Source organism: Eumetopias jubatus, unplaced genomic scaffold, assembly GCF_037043125.1.
Source record: "Eumetopias jubatus isolate StellerSeaLion01/CBP00866 unplaced genomic scaffold, mEumJub1_p1.0 scaffold_3, whole genome shotgun sequence".
Taxonomy (NCBI): Eukaryota; Metazoa; Chordata; class Mammalia; order Carnivora; family Otariidae; genus Eumetopias; species Eumetopias jubatus.
Genome location: NW_028274809.1, coordinates 125,160,767 through 125,176,040, shown reverse-complemented (window position 1 = coordinate 125,176,040; position 15,274 = coordinate 125,160,767). Strand labels below are relative to the sequence as shown.

The 15,274-nt window shown below is 39.8% G+C and overlaps 2 protein-coding genes across 4 annotated transcripts in view; one reads left to right on the top strand and one right to left on the bottom strand.

The window, feature by feature from the left end:
- ZAR1L (zygote arrest 1 like) overlaps window positions 1–10,005 on the top strand; it is a 44,436-nt gene extending 34,431 nt beyond the window's left edge. The window contains exons 5-7 of the mRNA XM_088021791.1: window positions 6,086–6,103; window positions 8,265–8,291; window positions 9,902–10,005. Of these exons, the coding sequence (XP_087877917.1) occupies window positions 6,086–6,103; window positions 8,265–8,291; window positions 9,902–10,005 (149 nt within the window). The remainder of the gene's footprint in view (window positions 1–6,085; window positions 6,104–8,264; window positions 8,292–9,901) is intronic.
- The window catches only part of FRY (FRY microtubule binding protein), a 348,142-nt gene continuing 341,763 nt past the window's right edge, over window positions 8,896–15,274 (bottom strand). For all 3 annotated transcript variants that reach the window (XM_028104226.2, XM_088021790.1, XM_028104219.2), the window contains 2 exons: window positions 10,937–11,139; window positions 8,896–10,338 (listed from right to left, as the gene is read on the bottom strand). In XM_028104226.2, coding sequence (XP_027960027.2) covers window positions 10,080–10,338; window positions 10,937–11,139 — 462 coding nt within the window. In that variant the 3' untranslated portion in view covers window positions 8,896–10,079. The remainder of the gene's footprint in view (window positions 10,339–10,936; window positions 11,140–15,274) is intronic.

The window sequence follows — 15,274 nt, the reverse complement described above, 5'->3', positions numbered from 1 at the left end:
GGTCAACTCATCTTTGACAAAGCAGGAAAGAATGTCCAATGGAAAAAAGACAGTCTCTTCAACAAATGGTGTTGGGAAAATTGGACAGCCACATGCAGAAGAATGAAACTGGACCATTTCCTTACATCACACACAAAAATAGACTCCAAATGGTTGAAAGACCTAAACGTGAGACAGGAGTCCATCAAAATCCTAAAGGAGAACACAGGCAAGCAACCCCTTTGACCTCAGCCGCAGCAACTTCTTCCTAGCAACATCGCTAAAGGCAAGGGAAGCAAGGGAAAGATGAACTATTGGGATTTCCTCAAGATAAAAAGCTTTTGCACAGCAAAAGAAACAGTCCACAAAACCAAAAGACAACCGACAGAATGGGAGAAAATATTTGCAAATGACATATCAGATAAAGGGCTAGTATCCAAAATCTATAAAGAACTTATCATACTCAACACCCAAAGAACAAGTAATCCAATCAAGAAATGGGCAGAAGACATGAACAGACATTTTTCCAAAGAAGACGTCCAAATGGCCAACAGACACATGAAAAAGTGCTCAACATTGCTCGGCATCAGGGAAATCCAAATCAAAACCTCAGTGAGATACCACCTCACACCAGTCAGAATGGCTAAAATTAAGAAGTCAGGAAATGACAGATGTTGGCGGGGATGCGGAGAAAGGGGAACCCTCCTACATTGTTGGTGGGAATGCAAGCCGGTGCAACCACTCTGGAAAACAGTATGGAGGTTCCTCAAACAGTTGAAAATAGAGCTACCATACGATCCAGCAATTGCGCTACTGGGTATTTACCCCAAAGGTACAAATGTAGGGATCCGAAGGGGTACGTGCACCCCAATGCTTATAGCAGCAATGTCCACAATAGCCAAACTGTGGAAAGAGCCAAGATGTCCATTGACAGATGAATGGATAAAGAAGAAGTGGTATATATACACAATGGAATATTATGCAGCCATCAAAAGGAATGAGATCTTGCCATTTGCAATGATGTGGATGGAACTGGACGGTGTTATGCTGCGTGAAATAAGTCAATCAGAGAAAGACATGTATCATATGACCTCACTGATATGAGGAATTCTTAATCTCAGGAAACAAACTGAGGTTTGCTGGAGTTGTGGGGGGTGGGAGGGATGGGGTGGCTGGGTGATAGACTTTGGGGAGGGTATCTGCTATGGTGAGTGCTGTGAATTTTGCAAGATTGTTGAATCACAGATCTGTACTTCTGAAAGAAATAATGCAATATATGTTAAGAAAAAAAAAGAAGAAGATAGCAGGAGGGGAAGAATGAAGGGGAGTAAGTCAGAGGGGGAGACCAACCATGAGAGACGATGGACTCTGTAAAACAAACTGAGGGTTCTGGAGGGGAGGGGAGTGGGGGGATGTGTTAGCCTGGTGATGGGTATTAAAGAGGGCACATTCTGCGTGAAGCACTGGGTGTTATGCACAAACAATGAATCATGGAACACTATATCAAAAACTAATGATGTAATGTATGGTGATTAACATAACAATAAAAATAAACAAAAAGAAGATGTGGTCCATATATACAATGGAATATTACTCAGCTATCAGAAAGGATGAATACCCAACTTTTGCATCAACATGGATGGGGCTGGAGGAGATGATGCTAAGTGAAATAAGTCAAGCAGAGAAAGTCAATTATCATATGGTTTCTCTTATTTGTGGAACCTAAGGAATAGCATGGAGGACATTAGGAGAAGGAAGGGAAAAATGAAAGGGCAGAAATTGGAGGGGGAGATAAACATGAGAGACTATGGACTCCGAATAACAAACTGAGGGTTTTAGAGGGGAGGTGAGTTGGGGGATGGGTTAGCCTGGTGACGGGTATTAAGGAGGGCACGTACGGCATGGAGCCCTGGGTATTATACGAAAACAATGAATCATGGAACACTACATCAAATCTAATGATGTATTGTATGGTGACTAACATAACATAATAAAATAAAATAATAAAATATAATAAAATAATAAAATAAAATAAAGTAGCTGTGGATAAGTATGTACTTATTGTCATTTTGTTAATTGTTTTCTGATGTTTTTCTTATAGTTCTTCTCTTTTCCTTTTTTGTTCACTTTCTTTGTATTTTGATGACTATGTTACGCTTGAACCCTTTATTTTTTGTGTAGGTATTATAGGTTTTTGATTTGGGGGTACCATTGGGTTCATATATAAAACTGTATGTGTATAACAGTCTATATTAAGTTCATTGTTGCTATGTTTGAATACATTCTGAAAGCACTAAAATTTTAGTCTCCACTCCACATTTTATGTGTGTGATGTCATATTTTAACATCTTTTTATTTTATATAGCCCTTGACTAATTTTTATAGATATAATTGATTTTACTACTTTTATGCTTTAATCTCCATTTTATAGGTTATTAATAAGTAATTAGTAAGTAATTAATCTATCTTTAATAATTACTTTTACCTGGGAAATTTTTTCTTTCATAATTTTCTTATCCTGGTAATGGCCTTTTCTTTCTACTTAAAGAATTCCCTTCAATATTACTTGCAAGGGTTGTTGAGTGGTGGTGAACTCCTTTAACGTCTCTTAATCTGGGAAACTCCATCTCTCCTCAATTCTGAATGAGAAACTTGCCTGGTAGGGTATTCATTGTCATAGATTTTTTCCTTTCAGTACTTTGAATATATCATGCCACTACCTTCCTGCCTGCACAGTATCTGGTTCAAAATAAGCTATGAATCTTACTGGGTTTCCCTTGTACTCAACCTTAACCGTTTTTGTTTGTTTGTTTGTTTTTCCTTTTCCTACTTTTAAGATTCTCTCTTTATCATTACTTTTTGCCATTTTAAGTATGTGTATTGGTTTGGACCTTCTTGGGTTTATCTTGTTAGGGTCTCTCTGCTTCCTGGACCTGGATATCTGTTTTCTTCTCCTAGATTAGGGAAGTTTTCAGCTATTTCTTCAAGTAGCTTTTCTGCTTCTTTCTCTCTCTCTTCTCAGATCCCTATAATGTGAATGTTATTACCCTTGATGATAATGCAGATTTCTCTTAACCTATTCTCATTTTTTATAATTGATCTTCCTTTTTGCTGTTCAGGTTGGTTGTTTCCCATTGCTCTGCCTTCCAGATTGCTGATTCATTCTTCTGCATCCTCTCATCTGCTGTTGATTCCCTTTTCTGTAGTTTTCATTTTAGTTATTGTATACTTCTCTTTTGACTGGTGATATTTATTATTATTTATTTATTTATTTATTTTTATTATTAACATATAATGTGTTGTTTCAGGGGTACAGGTCTGTGATTCATCAGTCTAACCCAATACATAGCACTCACTACAACACATACCCTCCCCAGTGTCCATCACCCAGCCACCCCATCCCCCCAACCCCCTCCAGTCCAGCAACCCTCAGTTTGTTTCTTGAGATTAAGAGTCTCTCATTGTTTTTCTCCCTCTCTGGGTTCGTCTTGTTTCATTTTCTCCTCTCTTCCCCTATGATCCTCTGCCTTGTTTCTCAAGTTCCTCATATCAGTGAGATCATATGATAATTGTCTTTTCCTGATTGACTTATTTTGCTTAGCATAATACCCTCTAGTTCTATCCATGTCGTTGCAGATGACAAGATTTCATTTTTTGATGGCTGCATAATATTCCATTACACCACATCTTCTTTATTCATCTGTCAATGGACATCTGGGTTCTTTCCATAGTTTGGCTATTGTGGACATTGCTGCTATAAACATTGAAGTGCAGGTGCCCCTTTGGATTACTATATTTGTATCTTTGGTGTAAATACCCAGTAGTGCAATTGCTGGGTTATAGGGTAGCTCTGTTTTCAAATTTTTAGGAATTGTTCTTTTTAACATTTTCGATGTCTTTGTTGAAATTCTCACTAATTCATCTGCTCATCTCTCAAATGAGGAGTATCTTTATGATCTTTACTTTGAACTCTTGCAGGCATGTTGCTTATCTCCATTTCATTTAGCTCTTTTTCTGTGATGTTTGTGTTGTTCTTTCATTGGGGAGATATTCCTCTGTCTCTTCACTTTTTCTAACTCTCTTAGGTAGGTATGCTACCATTTCTCGTCTAGAATGTAGTGGCCTTGTATAGGAGAGATCCTATGGTGCCTTATAGTGTAATACCCCTTAGTAACCAGAACTAGGCGTTCCAGGGCTGTGCATCCACTGTGTGGGCTGCATGTGCCTTTTGTGGCTAAGGTGAGATTGCTGTGGGCAAACTGGTGGTAGGGGCTGTTCTTCACCTCAGCTAACTCCAGTGACCCACTTTGCTTTCTGTGGGCCGCTGGGCAGGGTTTGCTTCCTATGCTCTTTTAGAGGCCCAGCTTTAGCCACCTGGTGGGTAGGGCAGCACTCAGACTAGCTGTCTGCAAGTAGCCTGTCACAGCTGCGGGCACAGTGAAGGGCAGGGCTTGATGTCTGCACAGCCAGCTAAGAGGCCCAGCTGTAGGAACTGCAGGCATACTGGTGTGTGTGGTTATTTCCCCACCTTTCCTGACTCCAGGGAAGGAGTCACTTTGAAGTGGTGTTCTGGTCTGGGCATGGCTGCCTGCTGGGAGTGGAGGGACACGTCCCGCTTTGTAGGGGCACCTTCCAAGCCCAGTGGGTTGGGTGGCTCAGGTTTGTAGTGGTGTGTTGGTGCAGGGCATGTGGTGTCAGCAAGTGAGATAAAGATGATTAGAACTGGCTCGCACAAGTGTTCAGCTCTCTAGGCTGGGGTAGGGCAAGGAAAATGGTGCCCATCAGCACTTTTGTTCCCAGAGAAATTTTCTGCAGATCCCTGCTTTTCAGGCACCCTTTCTAAAATTAGTCAGTAAGTCTCCTTCATGTATACCCGAGGTGTTTTTCAAACTGCTCCTTTTTTGCTGTGTCTCAGGGCAAATTATTTAGTGTGATGACTTTTTCAGGGCAGAGACTCAGTCTCCTATCACCCTCAGGCTCTTTTGGAGTTAAGCTCCACTGACTTTTAAAGCTCCTGGTGTTAAGTCCTGCTGATTTTCAAATCCAGACATTAGGGGACTCATGTTTCCAGTGTGGATCCCAGGGCTGGGGGTGCCCAGTGTGGGGTCTCGTCCCCTTGCTTCTCAGTGATTATGATGTCCCTCCCATTTGTGGTTAGTTAAATGTGGCAGTTTGGTTCTTAACCAAGTGTCTGCCCCTCCTGTCCTTTTTGATGTGGTCTTCTCTCTATGACTTAGCTGCGGAAGATCTGTTCTGTCACTCTTCAGGTCTTTATGTGAGTTAGTTGCATAGATGTAGTTGTTGCCTTGGTGTGTCTGTGGGATGAACTGAGCTCAGGATCCTCCTACTCTGCTATCTTCCCAACTTCCTTATCTTAAAAAAAATTTTTTTTTCCCAGCGTGGTTGCATTCCAGTATTCTGTCTCCCAGATCACTGCTCTCTGTTCTTCTGTATCTTTTAATCTGCTGTTGATTCTCTCTAGTGTGTTTTTCTTCTCAGCCATTTTGTTCTTCAGCTCCTGTTTATATTTTCTATCTCTTTGTTGAATTTCTCACTGAGTTTATCCACTCTTCTCTAAGTCTGATGAACATCTTTACGATCATTACTTTGAATTCTCTATCAGGTAGCTTATCTCTATTTTGTTTAGTTCTTTTTTTGAAGTTTTATGTTGTTCCTTCATCTGGAGTATATTCTCGTTTTGTTTCTATGAATTAGGCAAACAGCTACTGCTCTCAATATTAAAGGAGTAGCCTTGTGTAGGAACATTCCCTGTGTCGATGGCATGTATCTGGCAGCTTTGGCCAGCTGGCTGGAGCTTCATCAGGTGCAGGCCAGTGTTTTGGGGCACTTTGTCCTGGAGATTCTCTGGTAGGATGGCTAGAGCTTGGGTGGGTATGGGCTGAGGCTTTGCATGCAGGGGCATCCTGGTGGGATGGGTGGAGCAGAAGTCAGCATGTCGTGAGGTGTTCCATGCCCAGGCTACCTTAGTGAGATGGCTGGAGCTGTAGTGGGCAAAGGTCAGGGGTGTTAGGGTGTGTGCCACCCGAAGGCAGCTGTGGTGGGATGGTTGAAACTGGAGTGTGTTCTGGCAGGTGGCCATCTTGAGATGATGGCTGGAACTGGTGTGGGCTGGGGTCTGGGGCTTGTGGAGGTGGCCAACTGTCTAAAGCATTTGGGCCCTGCTTCTGCCCTTCCTATCAGGTGGAGGGGAACATACACAGTGGTGCTTGCTAACACCCATTACCCCAGAGAGAGTTGCAGTAGTTTTCCCATTGTTGGGCAGAAGCTCTAGGGGTCATAAATGAGTTTCTTTCACTTATAGTCTAGTTACCCTTGAAATTGATGCTTTTTTGTTTTGTTTTGTTGTATCTCAGGTTGGGGGAATCTAAGCATGGTCCCTTTAATGCTATCCCTTCCAACTGCATTTTGTGTATCAGGTATGGGATTTCCATCAGTACCATGTATCTGTCTCTCCTGCTGTTCTTTGTGTGGTCCCTCTGTTTGTCTGGTCAACTCTTGATCTCCTCTTCAATTCTGAATAATAACCTTGTTGGGTAGAGTATCATTTTTTTTAAGCTTGTTTTTCCTCTTAGCACTTTGATTATCTCATGCCTGCCACTTCTGGCCTGCAAAGTTTCTGCTGAGAAATAAGCTGATAGTCTTATGGTGGTTCCCTTATATGTAACTAACTTGTTTTTGCTTTAAAAATTTTTTTATGTTTAATTTTTGACCTTTTTTATAATAATGTGCCTTGATGTGGAGCTCTTTGGACTTATCTTGTTTGGGACACTCTATGCTTCTTGGGCCTGCATGTCAGTTTCTTTTTTTAGGGTATTTTTCAGCTGTTATATCTTCAAATAAGTTTTCTTCTCCTTTTTCTCTTCTCCTCATATGGCCTTTATAGTATGAATATTAATTAGTATGCTTGATGTTATTCTAGAGGTATGTTAAACTATCCCTAGTTCCAAAAAAAAAAACCCTTTCTTTTGCTGTTCAGTTTGGGTGATTTCCAGTACCATGTCTTCCAGATTGCTAATCCATTCTTCTCTATCATCTAATCTGCTGTTTATTCCCTTAGTGTATTTTTCATTTGTTATTGTAAGTCTTCAGATCTGATTAGTACCTTTGTATATTTTCTCTTTGTTGAAGTTCTCACTGTGTTTATCCATTCTTCTCCTAAATTCAGTAAGCATCTTTATTGACCATTACTTTGAACTCTATCAGGTAGATTGCTTATCCCTGTTTCATTCAATTCTTTTTATGAATGTCTTTTTTTTTTTCCTTCTTTCTTTTTCTTTCATTTGGAACACATTGTTCTGTCTCTTCATTTTGCCTAACTCTGCTTCTGTATATTAGGTAGTTCAGCTATGTCTGCTAGTCTTGAAGGGGTGGCCTTCAAGGGCCCAGGAGATCCTCTGGGGCCCAGAAGTACAATCACCTGTCCATTAGACTCATGTGCTCCAGGGCTGTTCAGTCTGTGTGCTGTATGCATTCCCCTATTGCAGTGGTACCAGACTGCTGTGGGTGTATTGTTGCGCAGGAGTGGCCCCCATTCAAGCTGGCTGTGCATCTGGCAGCAACTGATATAGGTGTGCTAATGGGATTAGGCTGGTGCCTAGCCTGGCTGGCTGAGAGGACCTACTGAGATGCAGGTTTGTACAGGGCTCTCAGTGGGGCATGTTCCCTGCCATTAGGAGTCTAGAGGGAGGATTCCAAAATGGCACTTGCCAGTTCTGGGATCAGCATGGCAGAATGAGTGAACAAAAGTGGCTGCTGCCAGTGTCTCTGTCTCCGTGGAGAGCCCCAGCTGTCTCCTGACTCTCTGGCAGGTACTCCAAAATTCATAAGTGGGTCTCTTTCACCTGTGGTGTGTGCACTTTTCAATCTTGTATTTTTACACTGGTTTCTGGTTTGAGTGAGTCTGTACATGAGCCTTTTTATGAATGGGTTTTCCTTTCCCTGCGTTCTATAATTTTCTTGGACATACTCCCTTTTGGTTTTCATAGTCATGTGTTTTGGGGACTCCTCCATCCTGTGCAGGATGTAAGGGTTAGGGTTCCTGATACAGATCTTAAATTTCAGGGAAAAGTTAATAACTTTGAGAACTCTCCTGACCATGGGACACTGTACCAGGAATGTGTGTTCTTTAGCGAGACCATGTCTCTGCCTCTTCTATCTGTCTCAGTGCTTTTTTTGCAAGGGCTCTGTTCATCCAGTTTCTAGGTCCCCTTCTATGGGAATCACTCTGAATGTAATTGTAGATTTTTGTGTCCATTGGAGGAGAGTTCAGGATCTTCCTATGCTGCCATTTTGAACATTTCCCCCTCTCAAGAAAGTTATTACGATTAGTTAATAGTTGTACCTTTGGTAACATAAAAAAATCCTGGCTCATACTCCCCTGTTACAGGCTATTTCTAGAAAATTTCTACTTAAGATTTAGTTTTTGTGTGTTAGAGAAGTAAGTTATATTTGTTAGTCTAGGTAAGTATGAGTAGGAAGACAGTAACAGATTGCCGTGTGTGTCGTGTCCCTGTTTTTCGTGTGGGGTGGAGATAGATGAGCAATGGTGACAGAATTAAAACTCCTAATTTTCCTTATAGAGTCTGTTTCACAATTTTAAGGATGACAATCTAATGATAGGTGTTGACAAGTAGAGTGCTCACTCTTCTGATTTCTCTCTTTGGTTGATTAGAGAGAGCTGGTTAAAGATCAGTCTTAATTTAGTGTCCACTTCCAAAGAGGTAACAGATAGTTCCTGCTTCACAGAGTCCCTGGTTAGCCCCAGTGAGTGCCAATTATGGAATGTATATGAGTGGTGCCCCTTGGGGTTATCATGTGGCAACCCACATGCAAAACTATAAATGTGTGCCAAAGGCAAAGATCTCTAAACCAGAAATAAAATCCATGGTCGATATGTATTTTGTCTTTTTTTTAGTCTAAAGGAAGTTCTGAATAGAATATCAACCAAGATTACATCACAAAAACTTTAAATGTATTTACAGAGTGAATAAGTTACATAGATCAACTTTGAATATGTTTCTGATGTGCAACTGTCTTACATGCACACAGCTAACACTTGACAGCATTAATTTGAAGGAGAAAACTTAAGAATGACCCTTTACATATATGTTACAAATAAAATATGACATTTCTTAAGTAACAAAGTGACAACTCAGAGTTTATCTTTAGGATTCTACTTGTGGCTATCCAGGTATTAAAATATGCATGCATGACAGGTGAAAAGGCTTGGAATTTATAATGTGAATTTCTTTAACTTTTTCTACAAAATGGCAAAGTTGGTTAAAATTAACACTCATCCTTTTGTAGTATAAATATGCTCATATAAGCAACCTTCTAGTAAAAAGCAGCCAAGACCCTTACAAAAAGGTCTATCTGGACCATATTTGGTGCTAGGGTTCTAATCACAGACTCCTGCAGAGAGATTCAGGGCTTTCAGAAACAGTAGCCTAGCAACATAAGAAAGGTACTTCATAGCAGCTCCTTTTAGATACAGTAATTGTATTCAAATTACAGTGTATATTAAATTGTCCATTTACAATTCCCTTTTCACATAAACAGGCTGTCAGCTTTTGACCGTCTTACAGTTTTCAGTGGCCAGCTTCATTCTGCCTGCCCCTTCCTCAGCCCATCAAAAAAAAGAAAAAAGAAAAAAAGAAAAGGAAAAATAAAAGAATGTACAAGTTTTAGAATATAAAATATTTTTTTAGTGAAGAAAACATTGCACTTTTGCCAATCTAAAATTGTTTCTAGAAAGGAAGGTATTGTTCAGTGTAGTCAGCTTTGGTATGCAATGGAAGTCACTTTCTTCAGTAGTGAGTTGCATCTGCTCAGTAAAATAACACTTTTGTGCCACACAGCATAACAGATGGAGTCTGTCCCAGAAAGTTCTATGCTACCTTGGTTCTGATAGTATTGCTACACGTTGGAAGTTCTGTCATCCTGTTTAGAAAAAGTCCTACAGGTAACAAGAGGGAGAACAGTCTGACCAAGCCTTCTGAAGGCTGAAAAGACACTGAATGACGTCACCCCAGCATGACAGCACCCCCAGCTTGGAACCCATGGGGGATGGGAGGCTCCTGTCAGAGACTAGTACCAGAAACACTGGAGTCTGGAAGAAAAGTAGTGAGGACCCGGTAACTCTGGGCCCTGCGAATCATGTCCCGGATCTCCATGTTCAGCTCCATCAGCTTGGTGCATATTTCGGTCAGGCTCTGGTTAGACCCCACCAATGCGTAAGTACCCGTTTGTCCCAGAGTTTGATGACGGAAATAAATATTCAGTAGTGTCTGGACCTCATCATCAGAACTGCTTCCAAAGATGTCATTGGGCCACAGACTTCTGCAGTCAAAAAACAGCATAGATTAGAGGCACTATTGGTTACAAAGTTGAGAGGTTATGAGCCTCTGTAGTATAAGAATATTACTTTTAAAAAACCAAGCTTTGAGGTATAGCTCACATACTACTATACAATTCAACCACCTGAACCATACAATGCAGTGGCTTTTAGTGTATTTGGAGTTTTACAAACATCACCATAACTGATGGTGGAATGTTATTGGTTCTGATGAAAATATCTAAAGCTTCTAAATATCAGAACAGAATTTGATAATCATAAAACATGTATTTGCTATGCATTCTGGTTCCAATGAATGTGACTATACTATGAAAATATAAGGGGAAAAGGATACATTCAAATAATAGTTTTCAAAGTATACCCGGACATAATTTGAACTGTTTCAACATTACAGGTATGACAAAAGACCAGAAGTAACACCTATATTTTAAACATGTAAGTCCTGAAATCTGATATAGCTGGCATGGTAATGGAAAAGATCTGAGAAGGATGTGTATAAAATATCTAGATGTCCCTTTTGTAGTGATTAACTATTAGGCATGCATTTCTTTACACCGTTTCTAAAAGAAATAGTAGAGTTACCTGCATTCCCTGATTTGCCGTAAAGCCTTGCCAAGTTCATTGTTCTTCAGGCACTCCAGCATGGACTGGATGGCCGCTTCAGTGGATGTGAAGGTTGGCTCAGACCATGCACCCTCTATATAGAGAGGGTCAGCTGCAATGGCCGCAGTGGCCTCCTTCAGGTTTTTCTTTAAGTCACTCAGTTCCCTGGACATATTTAGCAGCTGTTAAAAAAATTGTTTTTACCATATTTAGTTGCAGGCTAGATTTTTGCATCCCCAAGAGAGAAAATTTTCATTTCTCTGGCCTGGTTAAGCATAAGCTTGATATCTTGGTAAACTAAAACAACAAATAAAACTACTACCTGACATGTGTAGGGGATCATATACATTGCATAAATTTCTGTATCAACTACTGGGATATTCTCCTTAGATGAAAGGTTAACATTTGCTTTAAACTGTTTTCTATTTAAGTAGAAGGGCATATCCAGAGTTAAAATGCATAAGACAACAGACTTGGGTAGAGCTGGGTTCAAATGCCAAATTCTGCACTGTATTGTGGGACTATAGTTAAGTAAATAGACTTTTATGTGCTTCAGTTTTCTCTTCTGTGAGACTGAAGACATTACCTACCTCACAGGTATCTTTAAAGATGAGATGATGTATATAAAATGCTTAGTACACTTTGGTACATAAATGCTTAATAAGCATAATCATGAACATGGATCTTGTTTAAAAAGTAACTTTTTCTCATTTGTATGCCATGGGAAAAGATGAAAGATATAATTTAAGGAAAAGGAAAAATCTCAAGGTAATATTATTATTCATTTTACAGAGGTAAGAGGTATTTTATCTCAAAATTACTGGTACCAAAAGATAAATCATAAAGAGAGAACCTATGTCACTTTTTAGTGCCCCCCAGATATACAATGGAAGTCAACTGTTTTGCAATTTGATCTCAGGAGCATTTTTAAAAAGTTGATGTGCATTTAAAGATTTGTTTTCCTTTGTAAGGTAAGTTGGTGCTGTCTTTTACTTTGGAAAGTTGATTTACCCAACATCTTCATCTTTCCTCATTCCCAGCTAGCTCACTGGACCATGTCTAGAACCAAACCCCTCCAGAATTATTTGTCTTCACACAGATTACTATTAAATACAACTACCTACTCCAATACTAGGTTTAAAATTTACTGAGGTAATCCTTTTAAGTAAGGTATTAGAGGAGGAGCTTGGGAAGATGGCAGAGTAGGAGGATCCTGAGCTCACCTCCTCCCATGGACACAGTGAGGCTACAACTACATATAATGCAACTCCCTCTGAAAACAACCTTAGCACTAGCAGAACAGTTCTTCCACAGCTAAAGATATAAAGAAAAGCCACATTGATAAGGGTAGGAGGGGCAGAGAACCAAACCCCGGGTGTGACAATCCATAAGGAGAAGGGAATATCACAGAGGGTGTGCAGAGGTCTTTCCCGAGGAGAGGATCAAGCCCCACATCAGGCACCCCCAGTCTTGGGGATCAGCATGGGGAAGATGAGCGCCTATAACATCTGGCTTTGAAAATCAGTGAGGCTCCAGAAGGGTGGGAGGACTATGGTAAACTGAGACTCTGCTTTTAAAGGGCCAGCATATTATATCAGTCACTCCAAGACACATTACAGATTCAGTAGTATGAAGAGCATCTGGGTTATATATGAAGATTTATGGACTAATTTTGGGCATGTGTCAGATAGGCAGGGATCTGTAGGAGCTTTCTCTGGCAATAGAAGTGCTGGCAGGCAACATTTTTCCTCCTCTCCTTAAGTCTGGCTGGCCCGATGCTGGTGGAAGCCAGTTCTGACAATCTTCATCTACTTTGCTAGCACTGCTTGCCTTGCTTGGGCAGGTATTCCTCCTGCTATGGGGAGCAGGCAGCCTGCAGCAGCTGCAGCCAGGTGACTCAGCCAGCCTAGCTGGGGTCAGTCCTGCTCACCGACATGCCTGAAGCAGTCATGGTCCAGTCACAGAAGGCACACCCCTGGAGTGCCTGGTTCTGGTGACCATGGGAATGCACTGCAGGGCTCCACAGGGACATCTTTTACATAAGGCCACTACTTTCAAGACATAATACACTGAAACAGAGGTAAAGGGAAGAGGGGAATATGTTCCAAATGAGAAAAGATAAAACCTCAGAAAAAGTACTAAACAAAACAGATAAGAGTTCAAAGTAATGGTCCTAAAGATATTCACTAGGCTTGAGAGAATGAACTTGTGAGGATTTCAACAAAGAGAAAATATAAATAAGAACCAGAGTTGGAGAATACAAAAGAGGGAACTAAAAGTAATTAGAGATGCAGAAGAATGGGTCAGTGATCTGGAAGACCGAGTAATGACAGCACCCAAGCTGAACAGCAGAAAGAAAACTGAATTTTAAAAAATGAGGATAAGGGACCTTTAGACAACATCAGTTTTACTAACATCTATAGGGGTCAGAAGTAGAAGAGAGAGAGAAAGGGGCAGATAACTTACTTAAAGACAGAATAGCAGACAACTTCCCTAACCTGGAGAATGAGATGTCCAGGAAATACAGAGACCCTCTAACAAGATGAACCCAAGGGAGGTCACATAAGAAATACTTAAAATGTCAAAAATTAAAGAGAGAATCTTAAAAGCAGCAATAGGAAAGCAATTAGTTACACAGGAGGGAAGCCTCATAAGGCTATAAGCTGAGTTCTTAGAAGAAACATTGAATATATCATGCCACTCCCTTTTGGCCTGCAAGGTGCTGATGAAAGGAAAAATGTCTACAACCAAGAATACCCTACTTAGGAAGCTTATCATTCAGAATTGAAGGAGAGAGAGTTTCCCAGAAAAACAAAAGTTAGGGTTTATCACCACTAAACCAGTCTTACAAGAAATGTTAAAGAGACTTCTTTAAGCAAGGAAGAGTCCATAACTAGAAGAAATTATGAAAGGAAAAAATTTCACTGGTAAACATATACTAAAGATAGTAGTAGATCAATCACCTAGAAAGCTAGAAAGATGACTAAAAGAACAGTAAAATCAATTATATCTACCAAAATTAGGGGATACACAAAATAAAGAGATCTAAAATATGATGTCATATACATAAAATGGGATAGAATTAAAAATGTACTGCTTTTAGAATGTGTTTGAACTTAAGTGACCAACTTAAAACATACTGCTATATACATATACATAGGATGTTATATATGAATCTCATAGTAACCACAAGCCAAAAACATACTAGATACACAAAAAATAGAAAGCCAAGCATAACACTGAAAAGTCATCAAAAAACAAAAGGGGAAAGAGAAGAACTACAAAAATAACCAGAAAACAACAAACTGCTATAAGTACATACCTATTATTAATTACTTCGAATGTAAATGGACTAAATGCTCCAATCAAAACACCTAGGATAAATGAATGGATAAAAAGAAAAACAAGACCCATCTATATGCTGCCTACAGGAGACTCGCTTCAGATCTAAAGACACATACAGACTGAAGGTGAAGGAACGGAAAAGATATTCCATGCAAATGGAAATGGGGAAAAAAAAAAAAAGCTGGGATGGAAATACTTATACCAGACAAAATAGATTTTGAAACGAAGACTAACAAGAGACAAAGAACATGCTATTAAACCAATGGATCAAGGAAGAAATCAAGAGAAAATAAAAAAAATACTTTGAAACGAATATGGAAACGTGTGGTTCAAAATCTATGGGGGGGAGCCTGGGTGGCTCAGTCGTTAAGCGTCTGCCTTCGGCTCAGGTCATGATCCCAGGGTCTTGGGATCGAGCCCCGCATTGGGCTCCCTGCTCTGCGGGAAGCCTGCTTCGCTTCTCCCTCTCCCACTCCTCCTGCTTGTGTTCCCTCTCTCACTGTGTCTCTCTCTGTCAAATAAATAAATAAAATCTTAAAAAAAACAACAACAAAAAAAACAAAAACAAAATCTATGGGACTTAGCAATAGCATTTCTAAGAGAAAGTTTATGATACAGGCCTACCTCAAGAAACAAGAAAAAACTCAATCTAACCTTACATCTAAAGGAACTAGAAAAAGAAGAACAAAGCACAGTTAGTAGAAAGAAGGAAATAATAATATTAGAGTAGAAATAAATGGAATATAAAAAAATAGAAAACCTCAATGAAGTTAAGAGTGACTTATTAGAAAAGATAAAAACAGCATAATATCCTCTAGTTCCATCCATGTTGTCGCAAATGGTAAGATTTCATTCTTTTTTATGGCTGAGTAATATTCCTTTATATATATATACATATATATATATACATATATATATATGTATATATATATATACACACACACACACACCACATCTTTTTTATCCATTCAT